The 15,644-nt window shown below is 49.3% G+C and overlaps 1 protein-coding gene across 2 annotated transcripts in view; it reads right to left on the bottom strand.

Annotated features, from left to right (window-relative positions):
• Positions 1 to 3,837: 3,837 nt before the first annotated feature.
• MSRA (methionine sulfoxide reductase A) overlaps positions 3,838 to 15,644 on the bottom strand; it is a 472,177-nt gene continuing 460,370 nt past the window's right edge. For both annotated transcript variants that reach the window (XM_006028148.3, XM_025209513.1), the window contains one exon: positions 3,838 to 4,838. In XM_006028148.3, the coding sequence (XP_006028210.1) occupies positions 4,674 to 4,838 (165 nt within the window). In that variant the 3' untranslated portion in view covers positions 3,838 to 4,673. The remainder of the gene's footprint in view (positions 4,839 to 15,644) is intronic.

The raw sequence follows: 15,644 nt of genomic DNA, 5'->3' as shown, positions 1-15,644 counted from the left end.
ATGGCCACGGCTCACGAAGGACGTCAGAAGCCAGAGGGTAAGCAGCAGCATTTTAATCCCATTCTAACCCGGTGCTCCTTGCTCGGGTCCCAAGCGCTGAGGCTGTTGCAGACTCGGGGAGGCCGTCTCCCCAGGCCATGCTCCAGCCAAAGCCAACCACGCCTGCACCTCTCACTTCCGTGTGACATCACACATGCTGTTCATTGCAGGTGACATCACAATAGCGTGCAATGCCTGCTGGGGCAGGGTCGAGGAGACACAGACCTGAGCTGTACGCCGGGGCCCCGGCCCAGATGTTTGGGATTTGGATCGGCCCATAGTGGCGAAGAAACAAGTGGGAAATTGATATCGGATGTGAACTCCCCAGTGGCCCCGCTGTGTCTGGCTCCATTGCTCTGGCTCAGATCTCGCTGTAGGGCTGAGTGCTGTGGCTTTTCCTCCCTCCTGAATGGTTTTCTCTAAGACTCCCAGCTTTGCCTTCCCCGCAGAACCATTTCATTCACTCATGGGAGCAATCAGTCCTCGAGAGGGCTTTCTCTCCCGTTTGATCCTTCCCCCAGGGGAAAGGAAGCCCTCTGCAAGGGTGAGCTGCAAAGGGAGCTCAGTAAAGCTGTGGCTGCAGAACAAGGAGCAATGGTCTCAAGCTGCAGCAAAGGAAGTTAGGTTGGATATAAGGAAACATTTTCTCTCCAGGAGGGTAGTAAAACACTGGGACAGGGGACCCAGAGAGGTGGAGGAGTCTCCATCCTTGGAGGGTTTGAAGCCCTGGTTAGATAAAGCCTTGGCTGGGATGTAGTTGGGGCCGGTCCTGCTTGGAGCAGGGGGTTGGACTAGATGTGACCTCCTGAGGTCTCTTCAACCCTCATTTTGATGATTCTACGTTCCCTTTAATGACATACAGGCCAAACATGGTTCGCAGGGGCAGACCCAGGGTATCAAGTCGGATGCATCCCTAACTCCACTCTGTCCAGCTGAGTTCCCCCAGTGACGTATTTCATTCAGTCTCCATCTTTCACTTCCAGTGACAGCTGTCATGTTGCAAGGGCCAAAACCCATCCTTGGGGTAGCTCCACAGTGAGCACTTGGGGACCACATCCCCCAAGCGTGGCTTTCCGAGGAGCTATGCTAATCTGTCCATCAGGATGATCTGGCCTGTTACTTCTGTTAGAGAAGGAAGAGCCCCACGACGGATGGCCATGCTGGGGGGCCGGTCCCTCCTGACTCCTAAGGAGACAACTGGGAAAAGCATGAGTGTAACAACCAGCAGAAGAGTGTGGGCCCAACAGGGCCCAGGACACCAGATCACACAGAGGGGTTTGGTTTCACACTGAAATCACAACCTGACCCAGGGAAAAGAGCCCCCGGCTCCTCCCACACTGCTGCCCTCAGGCGTGATCCCACTCCAGCCCCAAGAGGCACGCTGGCATAAAAGCAGCCTACGGGGAGCTTTATGTTGCCCTGCTCCTTGCTGCCCATTCACACCGTGCTCGGGGGAACGGGAGACAGGCGCCGGTTTCCCTGGCAGCGAGCAACACAAGGATTTCTGGTGCTGTACTTCACCGCACGCATCCTGTTGCTATAGCAACGGGAGATGCTGCGCGGGATGCTCGCGCGCTTGGGGCATCTCCAGAAAGAGCGGCGTGCTCCCGCCCCGCTGGGAGCCGTGTCGCCCAGGCCCGTCTCCCCACCAGACCAGAGTCGAAAGCAGGGCGGTAGTCCCTCCGGCTTCTGAAGCTGGAAGGGGCTGAGCGGGGAGCCGGAGCTGAGCCCGCTCTTGCCTGACTTTAGGACCAGCTCCTTCTCCCCCTATTCTGTGCCTCAGTGCACTTAGGTGCCGAAGGATGATGCGAGTCCCCCCTATACAAGTCCCTGAAAAACTGCTAATGCTTCCACTTGTGTAACGAGCCCGCATCTCAGCCGAAAGACCAAGGCTAGAGGAGCCTTGAGCCCGAGATGGACCCACTTCACTGCTTCTGAAGTCTTGAGCAGGCTGGTTTAGGGTCACGCTTAGGTGCCTAAATCCATATAGGCACCAAAGAGGTGGAACGGGATCCGGCCTTCAGGGTTTTTCTGAGCAACGGGGCTCACGTGCCGCAATGCTGAGTGTGGAGATGCCGTGGGGGCCTCAAAAGACCTTCTCTGTTCAGCTTCTCTGCCCTTCGACAGGGCATGAGGGGCGCAGGTGCCTGATGATGGGATCCAGCCACTCTAGAGCAAGCCAGTAGGCAATGCTGAAGACCAGAGTGTGTCTTAAATGCTGCTTCTTCCCGGAGCATCGCGCCGCACTCAGGTCTGCAGGGTTTGTCTGAGGCCAAGAACCTGCCCTGAGAAGTAGGCACCTACAAGCTTGCTTTCAAAAATGGAGCCAGAAGCACTCGTTAAACCGCAGGTGGAGGAAGAGCCTCCCTACCCGATTTTATACAATAGCAACCACCCAGGATGAGAGTGCCAGGGTTTATTTCCTGCCTCTTCCTGAGAGGCTTCAGGCCCACGTCAGACCTTGGAGCACCCCATGCACCCGACTGTTATGGAGAAAGGATGCCCTGTAGCCAGCCCCTTGTGACAAGGCCATGGCCCTGTGCAGAAGAGGATTCAAGACTTACTGGGTCAGAGAGAGGAAGCCCAACTCGGTAGCTTAGTGCTTAGGGCACTTGCTTGCAGGTGGGTGCAGGAGGCATGGGCTTGGGTCCATGTTCCCAGGTCTCACCTTTCCTGAGAGGTGAAAGCAGCAGAAATGTTGGCATCTGGAGAACTTTAAAGTAAAAAAAAAAGGAGGTGCCAGGTGAGTTTTGCTGCCTCCAGCGAGAGGCAGACGCAGACCTGGACCTCGGTGCCCCGGGTTGTGCTCAGGTTCCTTTTTGATACGGCCCATGCCGAATCCCCATCCCTAAACCCGGCACAAGCACTGCCTCATAAGAAAGCAGGGCTGGAAAGACCTCACAAGGCCGTCTAGTCCAACCCCCTGCTCAAGGCAGGATCCCATCCCAGCCAAGTGTCTTAAAAATGTCTGAGGATGGAGATCCTACCCCTTCTCCCGGCAGCCTGTCCCAGTGCCGACCACCCTCAGCATCAGAAAGCTCCTCCTAATCTCCAATCTGAATGTCCCCTGCTGCAGTTTGAAACCATCACTCCTAGTCCTGTCCCCTACGGCCGCAGAGAAAAAAGCCCATCTCCATCCTCTCTATAATCACCTTTCAGGTATTTAAAGACTGTAAGCCAATCCCCCCTCAGTCTTCTCTTCTCCAGCTTAAACAATCCTCTTTCTTTCAGCCTTTCCTCACGAGTCTCATCTCCCAGGCCCCGATCGTGTTTGTCCCTGTGCGCCGGGCTCTCCCCAATCTGTTCGCATCCTTCTTGAAGCGTGAGGCCCAAACTGGACGCAGGACTCCAGGTGAAGCCCCACCGGGCTGAACAGAGCAGAAGAATCCCTTCCCTTCTTCGCTTTGTCGCTCCTGTTGCTACAACCCAGGATGCGGCTGGCTTTTTTTTGCAACCGGCTCGCACCGCTGGCTCGTATTCAGCTTACGGTGCGCTGTCACCCTCATGCCCTTCTCTGCAGAGCTGCTGCCTCGCCAGCCATTCCCCAGTTTGCAGAGAAGGATCTGCCAATGGACGTCCCTCCCCTCCCGTCGGCCTCTCCGTTTCAGTGTTGAACTCGTCAGGACAGGAGCTGTCCCTGCACCACACCCAACGCAATGGGGCCCCCAGCCTGCGCGGGGTCTGCCAGGTGCTCCCGTAGTGCAGACGAACGCAGGAAGAATGGCTCTACAATGAAGCCAACCCGAGACCTGCTCCCTTGCACCGTCGCACACAAAAGCACAGATTAGACACCAGCGGTTTTCCATCAGTAGGCTACACCCTTTTATTGTATTTGATGCACTCTCAGATCTAACGAGTCACATATTTAGATCCACAGAGCACGTGGTTTTTTTGGCATGATGTGATTTATTGCAGCGCTGGAAGCAAAACTGCCTCCTTTTGTACGTGTGCACTTTTTGGCCCAGGAGAACCCACCCCCCCACCATCACATTATAGAATTATTATTATTATTATTTACTCCCTTTTTTTTTCTCCAAAAGAATAATCACTAGAGGCAATATGTTATGTTGTGAGTGGGTAAGGGTGAGAGAATTTAACAATTATTAAAACTGTAAATTCCCCAGCCACAAAGAAATCAAGCTGTAGTTGCTATGGTGAAGATAACCCGTATAATATTTTGTGGGAGACAACGTGTTGGGTTATGCTCGCAAAAGCCGAGGAAATTCAGCAAATCGGGAGGAAAAATGCATCCATAAGCATTGGCCATGAAAAGGTTTGCAGGTAAATTTGTGCAACCTTGACGCCAATTCTGATAATTTAGCTAGGAAGGTCCAAAAAAATCTTCCTTTCTCCTGACACAAATAGCTGCTAGTTCACACATGAAAGGGCACAAATTGGGCGGCTGTATTTCGAGCCACGGGACTGGGCACAATTTCAGAAGTCATTCCAACCTTTAGCGTCTGTCCAATCGAAGCAAGTCTGCACTCTCAAAATAAAGAAGGTTGTACCTCCGGGAGCTCACAGACGTGGGGGCACTGCAGGTACGTCATAAACTAGGCGATGCATACGTTTGCTTTCTTGCATTATTCTAAAGAAAACCCAAAGCGGGGTTTGTGCAGCGGTGCCAGCCCTGGTTATTTGCCCGTCCCAAGAGGACAGGAGACTCCAGTGCCCCCAAGCCCACAATAGCCATTGGGGTTCTTGCTCAGGTATTGCTGATGGTAATCTTCTGCGTAGAAGAACTCGGGAGCCTCGCGGATCTCTGTTGTGATCGTGCCAAAACCGCTCTCTGTCAAAACCTGCCAAGAAACAGAGAGATTTCCATTAGCGGTCGGGTTGTTTCTGCCTGGAGAAATAAAGCTGATGACGAATGACGCGAGGCATCATATACAAGAAGAGCTGTAGTCTTTTATAGTCACTTTGTGCTGGAGTTACAGAACGGCCTTGAAAACCCCTCGTCTCTGCTGTCCGATTATTTGGGGGGAAGACCCCTTGGGTACGTGAGCGTCTCTGAGTGAGCAGAGAGAAGCGAGATGAGCTGTTCTGTTTTGTTTCCAAACAGTTGCTTGCTAAATTGGATGTGGCCATGCCTCCATTTTCTCTTGCTTCCCAGTCCCTGGCTGGCAGGGGCTCTGCTGGCAAGGAAAGCGAAATATAGATTCACAGACATGAATGCCAGAAGAGACCATTACAATCTAGTTCCATCTCCTGCATAACGCAGGAGAGAGAATTTCACTCCATCAAAATTGAAATTCAGTTCTACTGATTATGAAACCTTGAACACAGAGCCACAGGCCCAATGGGAAATCATAGCGCCGCTGGAGGCAATGAGAGGTGCCAGGGCTTCGACCCCTGGCATCTTAAATTCTACTCGTCCTGCAAAAAAATAACTTTTATATGAATTCACTATTAAATTTATCTCCCTGACATTGGAACTCTCTACAGGAGAAGAGGGAAGTCTGGCTTTCATCAATGATTTTTAAGGCAATGACGATAATGTGTAGATCTCAAAGTGTTTTACAGAAGGGACTGAAGCATTGCTATTCCCCTTCTCCAGGTGGTGCAAATAAAACACTGAAAGAGTCCAGGTACATATTTCTTAGAAAGTGCCAAAGTCTTTCAGGTGCCAACGTTTACTGCAAGCAGCTGATTTTGCAAAGCTACCGAGCACAATTCTATGTGAGCCAGTGGGAAAGCTGGGTGCTGCAAACTTCACGGACGTGATCACCAGCATGGCAGTCCTAAGCCTGGGTCAAAGAACTCAGCACAAAAATCTAGAAGTAGCACAACAATCTAGGAGAAGGTGAAGATGCATTTCGAAGCCTCTGTAAGATGGAAAAAGCCTGGAGGTGGGGCACTATCCTATATAACGACAGTCATTTACAGGTATCAGTTACTTGCGAACACAATAGAAACCAAGACTAATGTGAAAAATACAAAAATGGGTTTTAGAGACGGGGGCACATTTACATGTGCCTTAATGCACTTTAGCTAATGCTCATTAAATCTAGTACAGGGGTTGGCAACCCCCGGCACGCGGGGCAAGCATGGCCCGCGAGGCTACTTTCCTCGGCATGTGTTGGGGCCGAGGCGGGAAGGCAGCAGCTGTTTGCAGCCTCCCGGCTGCAGCAAGGGGCACTGCATGATGCGCACACTGCTCCTGTGCACACAGGGGAAGCGTGACCCAGGCAGCGCGGAGCTTGCAGCAGTAGGCAGCTTCCCTGTGCGGCCCCTCTGTGCGCTGCTGCTCTGGGTGACACACACTGTGCTCCGGAGGGCCCAGGGGAGGGCAGCAGGGCCAGGAGCAGCAGGGCCGGGTGGCAGGGACTCTGGGTGAGGGGCAAGGGGCAGTAGGGCTGGGGGGCAGGGACTCTGCGTGAGGGGCAAGGGGTAGTAGGGCTGGGGGGCAGGGACTTCGGGTGAGGGGTAAGGGGCAACAGGGCTGGGAGGAAGGGGCTTTGGGTGGGGGGCAAGGGGCACAAGCAGAGCATCCTGCCATGTACCTCCTGCCCTCATTTTGCTTTTCTGGCATGCTGGCACTCCGGCACCTTCCAAGGTAGCCATTGTGGTTTCTTCGGCACTCCAGCCAAAAAACGTTGCCTACCCCAATCTAGTACCTCTGGACTCCTATACTCGAGTGCTGAGGCTGGAATCCAGCACGTTGGGGCAGATTCGATTAAGCAAGTCTACTGAAACATGGCAATTGCCATGTTCCCGCAGCCTCCTGTGTCTCATGTATCAGTGTCCCCGAGCTTAAAAATGGTGGTGGGAGCACTGGAACTAAAACCGGGAAAATGAGCTTTAGTTCAAGCATCCCCACCACCATTTTTAAGCATGGGACACTGATACACAAAACACAGTGGCACTTTCATTAGAGCAGCTCTTGGAAATTAAAGCGCTGCTCTTTCCCACCCCCAGAGCACGGGTAAAAGTGCCCACTATTGTGAGGTACTAGGAAAATGCATATTAGCTTGTCTAATGTGCATTAACTAAAGAGCATGGTTTTTAAGTGATGCTTAATGCGCATTAGCCTATTTTAGTTTGCACCAACTAAATAGCACATTTTTTAGTGATGCTTTAATGGGCATTAAAATAGGTTAAGGCCCATTAAAGCCTAAGTGTAGATGTGTCCTGGGAGACTGAACCCTAAAAGGAATTAAGAGCAACATTCGAATTCTACTCGGAGTTCTGGGGTTTCCTTCCTCAAAGCGAATCATCCCTTTCATATTAGTATGAGATTTTAAAGGCAAATTACAGCTCCTTTCCAAAGCATGTGTCTCTGAAAAGGAAGATTTGCCAATCCATGAGCCCACAGAGATGATACACAGTTCACCAGTCAGGGCGAGCAGCCGTGTGGGTGGATAGTCTAAATGAGACTTGGAATTCTTTGTGTCTCTAAACAAATCTGAATTTCCTCCAAGGTTGTTAAAGGCCAACTGCTTTGAGCTGCTCTGAAGTTCCAACCATCACATTTCTCTTTTCTAAGGGAGGAGAGAGACAAAGGCTAATACCTTGAACGTCTTTCTCATCTTTTGCAGAACGTGGCCCTCTGCTCATTGAAGTAAGTGGCTCACATTGACTTTAACGATGCTGGATTAGTGCCTTCAGCTATTGTAAAGGAGGAATAACTCCTTGGATATCAATGAAATGACAATGGTATAAGGCAGATGTGACAACATGATCAAGCCTAACACTTAGGTGCCAGGCAGATCTGCGTTCACCCTCACTACCCTGAGGAATAAAACTGAGAAAGGAGAATACTTATGGATGGAGGGTGCCATTGGTTTGGGAAACTCATTGCCATGAGGCAGCACTGAATCCAAGACCTTAACAAGATAAAAAAAAAGTTGGGGCATTTTTAAAAATTAAAAGAAAATCCAGAGTTAGAACAAGAAAACTTAAGAATTAATCACACACTTTGGAAAGGGCATAAACCCTTGGCATAAGCCTACATCTACCTGCTGGGGAGTTTGGAGGCTGTTTTCTTTTGCATACTGCCCGGTTTTGAGCTCCTTCTTCAGAAGGAGGTAGTTCTGACCGCTGTCTGAAAGCAGGTGCTGGACTAGATGCTGGGCTGATCCATGTTGCTCATTTCTACCTTGATGGGGATACAGTTATGAAGCTTTACAGCACTGATTCTCAACCAGGATGCTGCAGCACCCTAGGGTGCCGTGAGATCCTTTAAGGGTGCCATTAGCACTGTTAGGTGTGCAAACCTCTACACATGATTCACAAGATATGTCCAGGGATTTCAAATAGGAATCTGTAGTGTGAAAACCATTTTGACCTGGCATGGTCTTTCTGCCTTCTCTAGTCTGAATTTCTCTATTATTTTTCTGTAGTCCAAAAAATGAGGGAAAGCATACTTGGCAACGGGGTCTGCCACACGAACGGAGCTCATAACACACAGGAGGAAAATGAAGTACAAGATCCTCGAAAAAGGCTGTGGTTTCCTGCAAGAAACCCAAAGGGGTCCTGAAGAAAAAAGAGCTGGTCTACAACTGCCACCAGCTCCAGAAAGAATGGCACAAATTTTGTCATCCTGGTTATTAATCTTTTACGTCGCAGGGACTGGCCTCGCTCATTGTGAATCCAAAATGCCCTGCTGTACGGTTGGGTATATTTGGACTGCATGTAATGATCCCTGTGGTAGATTTTTACCTGGGACTTTTCCATCAGTGGCCTAAAACCACCCATTAGAAAAGGCAGACTGTTCGATATCCCGCCACAAGAGGGCATGGCCATCATTTATCCTTCTCATAATTGCTAAAAGGCTGCAAGCTGAATAATGTAGAAACCCCAAGACAATGTAGCATATTGCACTTTGGCCTTCAGTAAAAGATACCAGCCCTATTATCAGAAGCATCAAGGAAAAAATATGGGTTTCAGTTCCCTGCCAAAGCCTAAATTTGAGATTGTTGCAAGAGGAGCCACGAGAACGAGGAAAGCAGGTCTTGGAGCAGAAGATGCAGGCTCCACACATTTAGCTCGTCCAAGAGAAGGTCAAGGGCTGATGTGACTGCAGGGCACGTCTACACCATAGGCAAGCTCCACGTGTGCCACCAACTTGCTTTCACACACAGGCTTTGGACCTGGAAGCACACCGGTGAGCCCATGCTGGGGTCACCCCCTGTGCCTGCTCTCAAATTCCCCAGAGACAGGTCTCGAGAACGGCCATAGAGCAACCTCCCTGGCATTTCTTCATAAAGGCTAGGGACAGAAATGACAGATAAACTGGTATAAGTGATGGGAAACTGGTTCCAGTCTGTAATACACCAGAAGTGCAGTGCACACAAACCACTTTCAAAATGGCTGGACTCAGTTTAAGATAAACTTGGATGGATGTGGTAGTAGATTAAAATGATTTAGGTTAAATCCGTTTATTGAACTTCTGTCCCAGATCTAGGAGTGTGGGGAGGAGGTGGCAGAGCCTGCTCAGAAAGGGCTTGGCCATGGCTGGCTGTCTCCATGGTATAAATGTGCCCATCTGGGAAATGGGATCGGGTGGGAGACCACTCCTCGGTCTGACAGCGGGAAAACAAGATCCAAAGGCCAGAAGTGGAAGCTGGATGGATTCGACCAGGCAAGACTTTTTTTAACAGTGTGTAATGGACCATTGGACCAATGTGCCAGAGCTAACGGGGGCCATTCCAGCCAGGAAATCCCATGGCCTCTGTTTTGCAGCAGGTCAAACTAGATCCTCATAAATATAGGGAGCTTGTGATCCCTTCTGGATTTATGATTTATGAATCTGTCCCTCTCAGAGTCTGTTGGGAGAGGCCCAAGCCAAAACATGCATTTGAATGCTCCTTTTGCAAGGGCTTAGTGCCACCCCAAAAGTGGGTGATGGTGGCTAGTGCCAGGATAGGACAGAACAGCCGTTGTCAGTGCTGATTTCTGGTTTGCCAGCGGGGCTGGGATGGAGCCCTAAACAGGACGTAAAGCTCCTCCAGAGCCTGCTGAGACACCTGCCCTTCCCTCTCTGCGTCCTGTGAGGCTATTCCTCGCTATTGTGGCACGTGTGTGCATGTGGCCATCTCACATTCCCCTGCTTTATTTTTCTGCTGGGAAGACTGTAATAGCATTGGCAATGCTGGCATTCGATGTGATGCACTAGAGAGAGCTGTTCCCATTCACGATGACAGGGACAAAACCACAGCCGACTGGACCTTCCCCTTTGCATTACATTTACGATTCCTTGACTTCATTCATAACCTTTTAGTAGGGAGCAGGATCTATCCCTCCTGCTTTTGGACCAGTTGCAGTTCTTGCAGGGCAGTTTGTGTCCTAGAAATAGAGGTACAGCAGGGCAGTTCCACCTGGCAGCAGCAGTGACATGGCCCCAATCTCATGGCACCCCGGGGTGTCGCATCTCCCTAGCTGAGACTCACTCCTCTGGAGTTACTCCGAACCGAAAAGTACGTTTCAGTAGTAATAATGCAGTATCTCTGTACTCTGATTTGTGACTGCCTTCTGCACTGTCATTATGGTCTCAGTCAACACAAGTGCTTCATCTCAGCCAAACCATGTCCAAATAGTCAGGCCAAGCTTTCGAGCACAGCGTGTCCTTCGTCAGGTCTGGGTTTCAGAAGGGCACTTGATTTCCAAAAGCTTGTCCAACATCTCTCCCAACTATACGCTTGGTCCAATAAAAGATATCTCCAAAGAACTGTTGCTTCTCATACACTTCCTGGACCAACTTAACTACAGTAGCACTCCTACCCTACCTCAAAATACAGAATCATTTGACATTGTGAAAGCACAGCGACAAAGGTAAGGTGCTTGGTTCCTGTGCTACGTACCTACCTTATATTCAGGTAGGAGCTTTTCCAATCTGTAAAGTGCATTGAGATTTATGAATGACAGATAACGCTTAAGTGAAAAGTTTTATCATTTCATTTTCTTTTTCAACAACATTTGAGGGGTGGGGTGGTGTCCATTTGCCTGGGGCTTGGCTATACATCTTGACGTGTCTTGCTTAAAACAGTGCGTGGAGGTTTCGGAGTCGAAGTGAGCTCACTTAAAATATTGGCACAAAAAGCTTTGAAAACCGTTGTATTAAACTCGCTTCATTTTCTGAGTGGAGACATTAACCACGTCAGCAGAGTATTAATTGGTTTCCAGCATTTTGTGGCTTTTAATAAAAATGGCATCAGCGGGTGTATCATTCAACATGTGCATTAAAAGCAGGCGCGTTCGCTCCGTGTGCTCGGGACACTGTAATGGTCTAGCGCGTCTTGTGCAGCTCAGTGAGTTAATGCAAACTCTTTCTAGCAAGGCAGGCCCCAGGCCTTTCTATTCCTATGGGTGAAAGTCTTGGGGAATAGCTTTCTTTGGCTAATGCTTGTACTTCGAGGGCTTTTTATCCCTGGTACACAACAATAAGAAATGAATCCTCACAATGCTTCCGAGAGTACTTCAGCAAAAGCAATGGCTATTTAGGAACTTCTGGGTTACCATAGGATTACTCTGGTGACTTATAACTCAAACTCAGCTCTCCACGTTCGCAAAGCTGAACCGAGGAGAATTTCCATTAGCCGAACAGGAAGTATGACAGACAACTAACTAGCCAGTTTTGCTCCTCATCTGGAAGGGAGGGCGCATGCAAACTAGTTGCATCATTTCACTGTTACTTTCTATGTGCGGGAAACAGATTAGCTGACTCTGCCAAGGTCGTGCATTAGTCACTGGCAGAGCTGAGAACAAAACTCATAAATCGAGGCTTTCTGTCTCCCTCTTTAACCAACAGACAATGCTGTCCCCCCATCCGAACCCAGAGAGCTTTTGTAATTATTAACACGAGACACAAAACCTGGGCAATTAACAAGGAACTTCATTTCCTCCTTTCAGCGGCTAAGGTGTCATTTAGATGTAGCCCTGCAGTATGTCAAGGTAATCTGCGCTACGTACATTGTCTAATTGAAATACACTTCTGAACAGCTGCCTTTGTGCTGTCTGCAATCAGCTTTTCTACTGCGCTGGTGTAAAGGATCCGCTTGTTACTGTACTTTCAAATCCAGGTGGTTTGGGCCCCATCTTTCCCACCTTGCTTACTGGTTTGGGAAAAAAAAAACATTCCTGGCTTTTCCAGCCTGGGGGTCTTGCCGGTGATCTCTCTGGGATGCCCCAGTAGCAGCTGAACTTCTGTTTAGTCGATCGAATGCGTGTGGGTGGCTTCACCTTGGGAAGGCAGGTCGCAATGATGTCTCTAATGTAACTAGGTGGCAGCATGATCCTGTGAATCGGAGTTTGGGCACGACGGCCAGTGATGTTTGCGCTCTACCCCCAGATCTGATGCCGTCTTCCTGGGTGGCTTGGGACACATCCCCCTTTTTTTTTTTTTTTAATCCAAATCTGTCCTTCTCTATGAAAGATTAAACAATTGTTAAGGGTTGTGGCAAGGATTAATTCACTGACATTTGCACAGGACTGTATAACAGTGCAGGGTAACTAATGGCCTTCCAGGGAAGCTGTTCATTCTCAGAGAGCAACAATTTTCAACTTTTTTTTTGCGCATGTACCCCTTTACCTGCTCTCAGTGGGGGCAGATGACAGAGCAAGGAGCCGTGGGCTCAAGTTGCAGCAAGGGAAGTTTAGGTTGGATATTAAGAAAAACTTTCTTGCTAGGAGGGTAGTAAAGCACGGGAACAAGTGTCCCAGAGAGGTTGTGGACTCTCCACCCTTGGAGGTTTTAAAGACCTGCTTGGCTGGGATGATCTCATTAGGGATGGTCCGGGTTTGAGCAGGGAATCGGCTGGGAGACCACTCCTCGGTCTGACAGCGGGAAAACAAGACCCAAAGGCCAGTAGTGGAAGCTGGATGGATTCGACCAGGAAGGAGGCAAGACTTTTTTTAACAGTGTGTAATGAACCATTGGACCAATCTGCCAGAGCTAACGGGGGCCATTCCAGCCAGGAAATCCCATGTCCTCTGTTTTGCAGCAGGTCAAACTAGATCCTCAGGGATCCTGAGGTCCCTTCCAACCCTCATTTTCTATGAGTCTAAATATTGCTGCTCGTACCCCCTAAACAACACCCAACATGTCATGGACTCATAGAAACTGAGGGCTGGAAGGGACCTCAGGAGGTCATCTTGTCCAACCCCCTGCTCAAAGCAGGACCAGCCCCAATGAGATCATTCATAGAAATCACAGAAAATGAGATCTGGAAGGGGACCTCAGGAGGTCACATCTAGTCCAACCCCCTGCTCCAAGCAGGACCAGCCTCAACTACATCATCCCAGCCAGGGCTTTGTTGAGCCGAGTCTTAAAAACACCCAAGGATGGAGCGTCCACCCCTTCTCTAGGTAACCTGTCCCAGTGCTTCACCAACCTCCTAGTGAGAAAGGTTTTCCTAATATCCGACTGAAACTTTCCTTGTTGTAACTTGAGCCCATTGCTCCTTGTCCTGTCGTCTGCCACCACTGAAAACAGTCCAGCCCCATCCTCTTTGTAACAACACTGTGGGTAGTTAAAGGCTGCTATCAAATCCCACCTCAGTCTTCTCTTCTCTAGACTAAATAAGCCCAGTTTCCTCGGCCTCTACTCAGAAGTCATGTGTCCCAGCCCGCTACCCATTTTCATTGTCTTCTGCTGTGCCCTCTGCCGTGCCCTTTCATTGCCCATATCTGCATGGTCATTCCTTAGGAAGAGGGTCAACATTGCATCCCTGTCTGTTGACCAGTTAGAAGCTCCACTGCCATTATTAAAATGTAGGCATGTCCCTCTTGACAAAGTGCCACATTCCCCCACGTGTATATGTACCCCAGTTTGAAAACCACTGTCATCATAAGGGATATCTGCACTGCACCCCTGTTCCTACCATGGTGCTCACTTTTGAATGTGCTTGCGAGTTGTTTGGAGAGGTGCTGGCCCAGAAGTGGCTTCATTGCCGCATGCCCAGATTTGGAGCTTGTGAATGGGAGCAGACCAGGCATGTTCAAGAGTGGGCACCCCCAAAAATGGCAGGGATGCAGTGTAGACATACACCCATAGACTACTCTGCACTGTACCCCTTGCCGAAGTAGGCAGAACTGACATTGTGTAGAGTAATGCTTAACGATGCTGGGCCAAATTCTGCCTAGTTCAGACACAGGCACTTTTCTGCATCTGAATTTGGAGACGGCTGATTTTACGACCGGCTGTGATCTTTGCGGTGACAGAAATAGAGCTGATCCGTAACTGCTATACGACCATTGTCTGTGAACTGGTCACCGAGGGGAAACGAGGATATATTTAGCAGTCAGAACTGCCCATGTTACATTATTCATCAAAGTCTGTAGGGGATGAGCAAATAAGAAAGCAATGCAACAGTGTAGGTAAAGCCACCCCAGCACACGCATTTGGTGGAACGAGCCGATTGGGTCAAGAATCCAATCCTGCAGCTTGTTAGAGACAAGAGACAAGTCTAAGACCCTGGTTTTTAAAAAAATCCACTAAAAGGAGTTTAAATTGCTTCTCAGGGGGTAGAGTAAGGTTAGTTGTCAACAACTGTCTAAAGAGACTGGCTATTAGGGAGAGAAGGACTCCTCACAGGAGGTTGAAGATGGACCTTCCGGAAGTGAAGGGATGGTAAGCCTTAGTGAGGAAATGGATATGCGTGCAACCTGCTTCACTGCTTCAAGCATCCATTTTCTCTGAAACACGTGTGTTCTCCATAAATGCCAATGCTAATTTAAAGAAGCTGTTTGGTGACTGAACACCACTCTCATTGCCCCAAAGAGAGAACAGACTTACAGGATCTCACATCAGTCGACCGGCTGAGGGAAAGCATGGGTCATAAACATGGAGCTGCAACCCAAGGCTCGTGGTGAGAGCGAGCAACATGTGTGATTCAAGTGCCAGAACGTGGTGGTGGCTACATGCCCAAGACCTGGATGGGGATGTACCTGAAGTGATCAGGAAGGGGTGGAGATGCAGTTAGCTTGGTAAAGGTGACACTTTCCAGTGCTGTGTCTCTGGATATACTTCCTCACAACTGCCAACAGCAAGCTGCCATGCCAAAACCAGACCAGCATCACAGAGCTAGTGAGAGCTTTCTGCACAGCATAGTAATGGGAGACAAGCTAGGTTTCATTTGCTTTACACCAGCCCCGTCTACACATGCACTAATGCACTTTAGTTAGTGTGCATCAAATCTAGTACCGCTATTGTGAAGTACTAGGAAAATGTGCATTAGCCTGGCTTAATGCGTGTTATCTAAAGCGAACGCTTTTTATGTGATGCCTAATGTGCATTAGCCTATTTTAATGCTCATTAAGTAAAATGCACATTTTTTTACATGATGCTTTAATGCACATTGAAATAGGCTAATGCACATTAAAGCACACATGTAGATGCACTGTTCTGCATTGCAAACCATCCCCTGTGTTGCCTATGAGGGACACTGGCTGTTGTCCGTCTCCAGTTCAACTTTTCAACTGCTGGGCACTGATTCTATGAAAATGCAAAGAGCATTTCCTCCCTATGCTGTCAGTGATGCCAATATGCAATGCTAGGGTCACTCCACCACCTTCAGGCCTGCTACTCCTGATTTAGCCTGGAGGAACAGAGCAGAATCTGACTCACAAGCCTAAGCATTCATCCTGCCTTCTTCTTCGGGAAGAGC

Source organism: Alligator sinensis, unplaced genomic scaffold (assembly GCF_000455745.1).
Source record: "Alligator sinensis unplaced genomic scaffold, ASM45574v1 scaffold393_1, whole genome shotgun sequence".
NCBI classification, from domain to species: domain Eukaryota; kingdom Metazoa; phylum Chordata; order Crocodylia; family Alligatoridae; genus Alligator; species Alligator sinensis.
This window is presented reverse-complemented; position numbering and strand designations above follow the sequence as displayed.